The 10,347-nt window shown below is 43.4% G+C and overlaps 1 protein-coding gene across 2 annotated transcripts in view; it reads left to right on the plus strand.

Annotated features, from left to right (window-relative positions):
- snap25a (synaptosome associated protein 25a) overlaps nucleotides 1-6,091 on the plus strand; it is a 68,897-nt gene extending 62,806 nt beyond the window's left edge. For both annotated transcript variants that reach the window (XM_063223605.1, XM_063223606.1), the window contains exons 7-9: nucleotides 2,252-2,396; nucleotides 4,181-4,238; nucleotides 4,963-6,091. In XM_063223605.1, coding sequence (XP_063079675.1) covers nucleotides 2,252-2,396; nucleotides 4,181-4,238; nucleotides 4,963-4,967 — 208 coding nt within the window. In that variant the 3' untranslated portion in view covers nucleotides 4,968-6,091. The remainder of the gene's footprint in view (nucleotides 1-2,251; nucleotides 2,397-4,180; nucleotides 4,239-4,962) is intronic.
- Nucleotides 6,092-10,347: the final 4,256 nt, after the last annotated feature.

The raw sequence follows: 10,347 nt of genomic DNA on the forward strand, positions 1-10,347 counted from the left end.
GCTGGGTGGATAGGCAAGGACACCTCTCAACGCTGGTGGAGCATGCTGTGGGCTATTCAGGGTGGGGACAAAGAGTTGGACAAGGGATATGTGATACTTTTGATCGTAAATGTGTGTTATGCCCCTTTATGGGGGAAATCAAGCCGAATGTCTCATCAACTTACATGCTACATCGTCTAGCCATGAACACAGTCCATGCTTCAGCCACGGCTGTTTGACTATATTATTTGAACAGCCGGCAACACAACACGTCTTTGGCATGTTGCGCGTGTAGTCTACAGGTCCTTATCTTTCTTTTATTCTTCCCCCAACACCACCAATTGACTTGTATTGTCTATTTTCCCCCTCAAAAAGGGCGTAACGCACATGGAAAACGTCACGCCGTTCATGAGTATCGTAGGTAAGGGTGAGGTTGGGGAGGGTCTAGGCAACTAGGGAACTGCCTTATGGAGCTTTGGGGAAGGTGTCATTGGAAGGTAAGAGCAGGGAGATAGCAATCGTAGTCAGACACGTTATCCATTGCGCTGTTATCCGGCTCTGCAACAAATCACAGACAGTCGTCACTGGCCAACCCCGTGGAAGACAGTCTAACCTGACATGCTGGTGATGCTGGTGCACGGCATGCCTTGCCAAGAATGGGTTCTGTGACGCAATGGATAGTGCATTGCACCTCTAGTAAGCCATGGAAGAGGCAATTCAAAGGTTGTGGGTTCGAGTTCCACCAGAATCACTTGTTTTTTTCTGGCAAGAGGACAGGCACCGTCTCAAGGCAGGTGGAGCCTGAAAGGAGTTGGGAGGCTGAGCGGGTGGCAAGGCGAGGGACACTTGCGCTCAACGCCAAGAACAGACAGAGACTTGGAATCTGTCCCTTCTGGATCTCTGCCCGTGGACTCTGTCCAACTCATGTTAGCGCCAGATACATAGGCTAAAGTCGCCAGCAAATACTTGGACGACGACACAGTATTTTTTTGGCTTTGTTCTCAAGCATGTGATATTTACATACATTGTTATGACAATACCACTATCCATCATTCTCAATCTGAGGGTCATTGACATAAATTGATCTCCAAATACACCCCTTAACCACATTCAGACATAGCCAGAACATTTTAACCTCTATACTTGGATTGTAGCTTTGCCAACCGTCCTTTGAAATACGGAATTGTCCTGTATTTAGAAACAAAAGTACGGTTCTGTATTGAGCTAAAACGGGAAACCATTTGTTTAAAATGCAGGAAATTGCATCTAAGAAATACAACATTTTCTTGGGAAGGGCCCCCAGACCCCCCACAACAATGATATGTCCCCTATTTACTGTGAACTTACATAAGGAACATATGTAATCCTGCCTTAATGCATCAGCCAGGGAGAGAAGGAAGGGGGGGGGGGGGCTGCTGTTCTGTCTGCCCTTGTGTGTGTGTGTGTGTGTGTGTGTGTGTGTGTGTGTGTGTGTGTGCGTCTGTGTGTGTGTGTGTGCGTGCGTGCGTGCGTGCGTGCGTGTGTGTGTGTGTGTGTTTGTGTTTGTGTGTGTGTGCGTGTGTGTGTGTGTGCGTGTGTGCGTGTGTGTGTGTGTGTGTGTGCGTGCGTGCGTGCGTGTGTGTGTCTGTATACTGTATGTAAGCATCTGTGTGTTTGTGGGGGTGTGTGTCTGTTGACTGCGTGAGCTGAGTGTCAGAAAGATTGAGTGTGATGTGTATGCCCAGAGAAGCTGACAGAGGCAGACAAAGGGGTCAGTTGTCCCAGGCCCAGGGAGAGAGGGGGCACAGAAATGGGTCCCCATGTATGACATTATATTTAATTAGGTTGGGGGGGCCCTTTCAGAAGACTTTGTCCCGGGCCCTGGAAAACCTGTCAGCGGCCCTGTGTACGCCAATGAGCTCATGCAGTATTTGTATGCTGGTGGTGTGTTATATTAAAAGAGATATGCCTGTGTGTGGGTGCGTGTGTGTGTGTGTGTGTATACTTGTGTACACATCTGTGTGTGGTGGTGTGTCCCTATTAGCCCGCCTAGGTTATGACACCTCTCTGTGTTTCTATGTGCGTGTTTGTGTGTGTGTTTCTGTTGGTGTGCATGGGTGTGTGTGTGTGCATACGTGCATGTGTGTGTGTTTCTGTTTGTGTGTGTGTGTGTTTCTGTTTGTGTGTGTGTGTGTGTGTGTTTCTGTCTGCATGTGTGTGTGTGTGTGTGTGTGTTTGTGTGCGTGCGTGCGTGTGTGTGCGTGTGTGTGTGTGTGTGTCCCTCTCTCCACAGGGTAACAGATGACGCCCGTGAGAACGAGATGGACGAGAACCTGGAGCAGGTGGGCGGCATCATTGGCAACCTGCGCCACATGGCCCTGGACATGGGCAACGAGATCGACACCCAGAACCGGCAGATCGACAGGATCATGGAGAAGGTAGGCCTACCGTACATTAAACTTCGACTTTTTTCGCACAGCTCAGCTGGCAGGTATGTCAGAGATGTCACCATGGGTCACTCAGCAACAACTTAAAGAAACTCCCGCACACTGACCATTTCGCTGTTCTTTCTTTGATAAACAACGTTTCGGTACTAGACCTTCATCAGGCAATCTCCGTACATACCAGGGTTGTACGAAATTCCGAATTGAATGAATTTGAATTCAAAGTAATGCCATAATACGAACACTAGGTGGTGTCATTACCTTGAATTTCTTCGCATTTAAGCTACACCACCCATTGAGAGTACATAGAACACCACCACCTAGTGTTCATGTTCACCACCTAGTGTTCATTACTTTGAATTCAAATTCATTCAATTCGGAATTTCGTACAAGCCTGGTACATACATTACATTGCATTACACTTAGCTGACGCTTCTATCCTTTATTACATTACATTACATTGCATTGCATTTGGCAGACGCTTTATAACCAAAGCGACTTTCAAAAGAGGACCTAATCATACAGTAGCCAACATCATTAGCAAATACAAAGTGCACAGGAAATATACAGAATAGCAAGTGCCGATGCAAAGAAGGGTTAGGTTTTTTTTATTTTTTAAACGAGTACACACATAGCACACACACACATACACACATATCATGCTAGGCTAGGCCAGCTCATGCATTAGTCTAGTAGATACTCACGGAAGAGGTTAGTCTTTACTTGTTTACTACAGTTTACTGTAGTTTGTGTATTACAGTTTTTGTAGGAAATAGACAAGACTCAGGAATAGACAAGACCCGGGATTTATTCATGATTTAAAGCTCATACTTTGGCATTCCAACAAAATCCACAAGACTATTTCCAGTGGTAGGCTACCAAATACCTAGTCAACTAAATTGAAGGACCCCAGATCCAAGCGCAATGATATCCGGACTCATACGTTCGGACTAATGGGGTGTCGGACCAATGGGCCAACCACCTAACAAAGCTTAGGGGATGTTAAATGCACTGTAATGTGGAAACTCGAGATAATGAAAAAAGGAGGCGTACACAAGGCTTGTGTGAAAAAGTATATTGTAGCCGAAAGTTTACAACAGAAGTCAGAGGTTAACTGCAGAAACAGACGTTTCGGACCTAGTCCATTCTCCATGTCTCCACTCTGACTTCTGTTGTAAAATTTCGGCTACAATATACTTTTTCACACAAACCTTGTGTGCGACTACTTTTTTCATTATCTTGAGTGATAACTACTTTTTGGGAGTGCACGCACCAAGCAATACATGGGTGTAAAGTGCAGGCGCAGACGCCGACCTTTGTTGTTTTTTTTGTCATTTACTGTAATGTGCACAGCCATGGTGTAATGGTTAGGGATTTGGACTGCACGTTAGATCACAGAGTTGCAGGTTCGTATCTCGCCCTTACCAATCCCTACACCTACATCCATGGCTGAAGTGCCCTTGAGCAAGGCACCTGACCCCACATTGCTGTGTGGACTGTAACCAACAGCCTGTAATACCTGCAAGTCCCTGTGGATGAACTAGAAATGTGCCCAGAGAGCACATGCACCTCTGCCGTCTGGTGGACAGAAACACACACGCACCGCGGACAAATGCACATACGAACGAACACACAAATCGGACGATCACATAACATCCTAACAAAAAAGTGTCTGCTAAGTGTAATGCAATAATGATAATGCAATGATTATAATAATTACTGTCATATGTCAGAGCCTCCGAGTCATCTTTCTGATCTTGCTATTCGTTTCTCTTCAGGCTGATTCCAACAAGACCAGGATTGACGAGGCCAACCAGCGTGCTACAAAGATGCTGGGTAATAATAATAATAATAACTTAGTTTTATATAGCGCCTTTCAAGGAACCCAAGGTCGCTTTACAAAAGAGAGTGGGGCAGAGGGGGGGAGAATGGGCAGGGGAAGGGCCAGTGACGTTAAAGTCCATATGCCTCTGTGAATAGATGGGATTTAAGGTGCTTCTTGAACGTAGCCAGTGTGGGGGCCTGGCGTATGTTGGGAGGTAGACTGTTCCAGAGCGTGTGGGCAGCGACACAGAAAGCTCTGTCACCAACAGTACGAAGTCTGGCTCGGGGGATGATAAGATTGTCCTTTTCAGAAGACCGGGTAGCGACTATAACATAGCCTAATTTTATAGCATCCAGACCTAGCCTACTAGCGCAGGAAGACTGTGTAGTTTTACTTATCCTTACACTATACACATAAATAAATCTAACAACTCAAAACAGTATTTTTTAGGAAATAGACAAGACTCAGGAATAGACAAGACCCACTATTTATCCATGATTAAAAGCTCATACTTTGGCATTTCAACAAAATCCACCAGACTATTTCCAGTGGTAGGCTACCAAATACCTAGCCAACTAAATTGACGGACCCCAGGTCCCCCCAGATCATTATTATTAACAATAATAATGTAATAATAATAATAATTAATAATAAAATAATTAATAAATAATAATAATAAAGGATGCGCCGAGTCATCTTGCTTACTTTCTGACCTTGCTTTTTGTTTCCCTTCAGGCTGATTCCAACAAGACCAGGATTGACGAGGCCAACCAGCGTGCTACAAAGATGCTGGGAAGCGGCTAAGCACGCTGAGCTGACGCTCGTACCAACGCGGTTTGCGGGAAACGCAAACATGCTTTTATCATGGTATTAACCTTCTCGGTTTGCACACATGCACATATCACCTCCCTCCCCCCATTGTAAATGTTGTTCTGTGTGTTGTCTGTCAGCTTTTTCAATGATTGTCCTCGTGAAAAATGATTTCTTATACTCCGTATAATTTTTTTTCCAAAGGTTGTATATAGTGCTATCTTGGTGGCTTTAGCTCACTCGTGAAGTTTTTATTCTCTCTCTATCATATATATCTATATATCATATATCACAAATATATATATACATATATATGATATGTACTCTTTGCTGGATGAAAACTATATTAGGAATGCTCTACAAAGCTTTCTGTTTTGTTTTTGTTTTTTATTTTATCAGTAAATCAGTATCGTCTTAGTAAACTGTCATTCCATGAGGCTACTGTCATGATCCTTATTTTGATGTTGTCATGACAGATGAAGAAATGGGGGAAAAAAGATGATCAACTTATACTGATATGACTTCAGAAAAAGCACTTACAATCGATTGCTGTCTTCTTGGTTCATTCTCTCCTCATCACAACCACCACACACATCAGTTACTGTTTAGACAATGTGCAACTAGAGTCTGTAGCTGTAATAGACATTGCATTCCAAAGTGATGTGTACTGTGCGATTCTGCATGAGCAATGGTAGATTTTAGTCTTATAAATAAAAACTTGTTTGAACAAAAAGAAAATCTCAAAAAAAAAAAAAAATCCACATGGCAGTAGCGAAAAATTTGACAAAAACGCATGCTGAGTATTAGCCACACCGTTGATCGTCTCCATATTCCTGCAAGTTTGCAACAGTGCCACTCTTTCTGTCAATATAATATTTTACAGACTGTGACCATTGTTGTAAAATAATGCACAATGATCTTTTGGGGGGTGATGATGAGGTAAAGATGAAATAATAATAAAAAAAATGTTTGTTTGTTGAAGATGGTACCGCAAAAAAAAAACTGTTTTCCTAATGATTATGCAGTTCAGAGAGGAGATGTTGAATATGTGCTGACTGAGGGCGGGAGGGAGGGGGGGAGGGAGGGCCAGACTGGATGTTTACTGTACCATAGGTTTTGGATGCTATGAAAAATAAATAAATAAACGTTTGCAATGTAAAGCAAAGATGCATATTTCTGAGAGACCTTACTTTTATAAGAAGACTGTATCCTGTTAGTTTATTCTCCCCATGTTGTTTGTTATTGGTAAAAAAAATATTCATCTATAATAATCTGTGACAGAAAAAATCAAACAAAAGGGTTTTTGTTGCTTCCGTACTTAGAGCTATGCACACCAAAACGCTGAATTGTTGAATAGTTGGTATAAGAAGACAAACACATACATACCTTACCTGAATGACACATAGGTTAAGCTGTGGGATTGATGTCTTCGACGCATGTAATATTAAACTCCCCTCTGTATCATGTCAGTCTGTGAAAGTGCTTGACATTTTGTAGCTAGCTGAATTGATTAAAAGTAATAAACCCCTACCCTGTGGGTTGTTCTTTTTGTCTGGTGAGAACCATTACAAGTTCTAACATCTTGGCAAGGCTCGCATGTAAAAGAGCTTTTAACACCAATATTATTGCAGTAGGCTACATGGTAAAAATACATTTTAGTTTGAGAGTTTTACTGTTTTGTTACTAACGTATCACAATGTGTTACTCTGTTCGTCTCCTTTCATAGTGTACTGCCTAATAAAAGATCAAAATATTTCCCATTTTTGGCCTGTTTCAGATGTTGAAATGGCTGTCCTATAGCCCACTGTTCTTCGCCGTGTTACTGTGTTGAATTCTATAGAAAGTGAAAGTGAAAGCCCGATTGGGAAACTCCAACTCCCATTGTCATTGTGACACAGCACTCCACAGCATACAATGAAATTGCATTTATGCCTCAAGGGGGCAGCCCTCAATGGCGCCCCAAGGGAGCAGTGCGGAGGGACGGTACCATGCTCAAAGTACCTCAGCCATGGAGGAGGATGGGGGAGAGCACTGGTTAACTACTCCCCCCACAAACCTGGCGGGTCAGGAGTCGAACCGGCAACCTTTGGGCTTCAAGTCTGATGCCCTAACCGCTTACCCATGACTGCCCTATATGAGAACGAGGTCAACCCAGAGTAAGATAGCCTATTCTTGACATCTCATCAATGCTTGTATTACACCAATATCACGACAGAAGCAGTTGTCCTTTTCCCCTATGAGGATATGATAGCCTGTACCTGAGAGAGTAACGTAATACTAGAGTGCGTTAATGTGATATGCAGATGCAGCAGTACTGTACGCACTCACAGACTGTGAAACCGAACCTCCTCCTCTTCCAGGAAGATGCAACATGGCTGACTCGTGGAATTCGGAAACCACAATGAGTAGTTTACTGACTATACAGTGATATGACTAAAGAGTGGTTCATATGGCTAAAAGCGAAACCTTTTACAGTTACAGTAGTGTTTCTCAACGGGGGCGGTACAACTCTAGGGGGGCGTTGAGAAGGATAGGCCTACAACTGAGAGGGGACGGTGCTTAGTTGCCATTGGGGGGGCATTAGTCCGTTTATTTTTTTTTCAATACTATGGGGGGCCTTGTCAGGCTGATGACGAGGCCAAGGGGGGCATTTGTTCAAAAAAGATTGAGAAACACTGAGTTACAGGGAAGGCTGATTGTTGTTGCCTATGCTAACAATCCAGGAGGGGCATTGGGGGGGGGGGGTCCTATTACAATTGTAGTGGATACATTGTGGTGGATTTGTACTGTGTGGGATCCACAGAGTATGCACAACAGTAAAGAGTACCTTACTTCTTTTTCTTCTTAAATGAAGGACAGAATGACATTTTAAAGGGCAACATGGGAAATAAAATATCACATCAAAGGTGTGCAGGTGTACAGTTTTACGCCGTGGGAAAAAGCAAATCCTGAAAAGAGCAGATTATAAATATAAAGTATATATAAAGTTATATATAGAGAACCTGAACAAAGACACACAGAAATCACACCATAAATAGGCCTATATATATATATATATATATTACCATTTTTAACATAAATATTTTTTTACAACCAGAAATTCCTACAACACACCTGTCACAATGGTGATCCACATGAGTTTTCTACAACACACCTGGTGATCCACATGGCGTGTAAACGATGAGCTGCTCCAGTAGCAGAGCCGCAATGAGATGCAAACAGCCTGCCCTGAGCAACAGCCCTATACATAACACATTTCATTTATATAAAATTACAAAATATCAACTCTCGCTGTGGTGGAGAGAGAGGAGATGAGAAGACAGAGAAAAAGGAGAGATCGAGGCAAAGCACATCTGTCTATAAGGCACGCAATGCAGGAGACGAAGGCAAGACCACAAAGAAAGAGCTAAGTGAAGCCTTGTTTGGTAGGCCTAAACAATTCATATAGGCTACAGCTGACTGCAGATTGAGTTCAATGTGCTTTACCAACAATGAAAGGTTTAAGAACAAGTATGTATAAGCACAAGGAGTGGAGAGGAAAAGAGCTCAGAGGAGAGACACTGAAAAGACTGGAGAGGAGAGGAGAGGAGAGGAGAGGAGAGGAGAGGAAAGGAGAGGAGAGGAGAGGAGAGGAGAGGAGAGGAGAGGAGAGGAGAGGAGAGGAGAGGAGAGGAGAGGAGAGGAGAGGAGGGGAGGGGAGGGGAGGGGAGAGGGGACGAGTTGCGAGGACAGGACAAGATAGGAGAGGCGACGAGAGGAGAATGGAGGAGAAGAGACGAGCGGAGAAGGGGGGAGAGGAGAGGAGAGGAGAGGAGAGGAGAGGAGAGGAGAGGAGAGGAGAGGAGAGGGAAACAAAACCTGGAGCTTTCTCTTTTCTGTCACATCCTCCACACACACACACACACACACACACACACACACACACACACACACACACACACACACACACACACACACACACACACACACACACACACACACACACACACACACACACACACACACACAGGGTGTTAAGGTTATCAACAACCAAGACAGTTGTATATTCTTCTCACATATGCGCACACACACACACACACACACACACACACACTCACACTCACGCTCACACACACACACAATTGTTTGCAAGATAAACTATTTCAGCCGGATCTCACAGAATTCCACGAAATGGACATGGACACTCGGGACACAAAAGCTATGGCAATTTCACAGATTTTGTTTGTGTTATGGTCACTGAAGCGTTTTCCGGGATGAACCCATGGAAGTGCTCTCTATGTTCCCACAGCACTATGTTAAAGGAGCACTGTTCAATGTTTTTAGTAGTTTGTTTCCAATCATTACACAACATTGGAATCATTACACGATGAGTAGTATGCGATAAGGAAGGTGCACTGATGAGACTTAGATCAGTGATTTTTAGTCAGACATACCTGTCAGAAAAAAACATACCGTTTTGGTACTAAATTTTTGCCAACTAAATTCTGGGAAAGTCACCAAGTTTCGTAGTCATAGCGTAAGTCGATAAGGAACACAAAAACACTTTCATGCACTTTTGTCACGTGACAAGGTTTGCACAGCTTTCCCGTTGTGTCAGCGATGTCTTTTGACGCAGAGACTTTTTGTTGCTAAACGCGAAAATGCCCTGCTGTGCCCTAAATAAAACCATGCCTAACCCTAGCCTGTCAGTAAAGCAATGTTTCTGCTGCTTTACTTTCGTCAAGAACAGCGACACAAGCAAGGGATCGGCAAATTTGTTGCGGAATTGTGGCCAGACCAAAACCATCCATGAACCTAACCAGTCACAAGGCATTGTGGAGCTACACGTTAAAGGACCAGTTCGGTCAATTCGGTCAGTTCATTTATTCTCAAAAACATCCGAAAGGTTACACAACATCAGCAGACAACTGGCAAACGGTACCTTATGGGAAAATATTTGGAGTAGGCTTATGCTAATTAAAAAAAAAAATGTAAACAAACGCTGCCCCCATTAGAATAGCTCATATCTCAGAACTTGCAAAGGCGTAGTGCACAAATGCGATAGCCGGTTCGGCGTGTATCTTACTGTACTCGTCATGATGCCATGTTGAGAAACATGTTTTAAGGGCCCAGCCGGTCGTTATTAGGATTATTTCAGTAATAAAAGCCTAATTGGCAACGGACAAGGAATTTGTAAATACATAAGTAAGTCTTATAAATCACTTATACAGAGAGTCAGGCATGCATTACTGACTCATGTGTGAACCTTGAAACTAAGTGTTACCCAGTAAATGGAAGAGTAGCTTGAAGTGTTTTTAAAAGCAGTATGTT

This window comes from Engraulis encrasicolus, chromosome 18, assembly GCF_034702125.1.
Source record: "Engraulis encrasicolus isolate BLACKSEA-1 chromosome 18, IST_EnEncr_1.0, whole genome shotgun sequence".
Taxonomy (NCBI): Eukaryota; Metazoa; Chordata; class Actinopteri; order Clupeiformes; family Engraulidae; genus Engraulis; species Engraulis encrasicolus.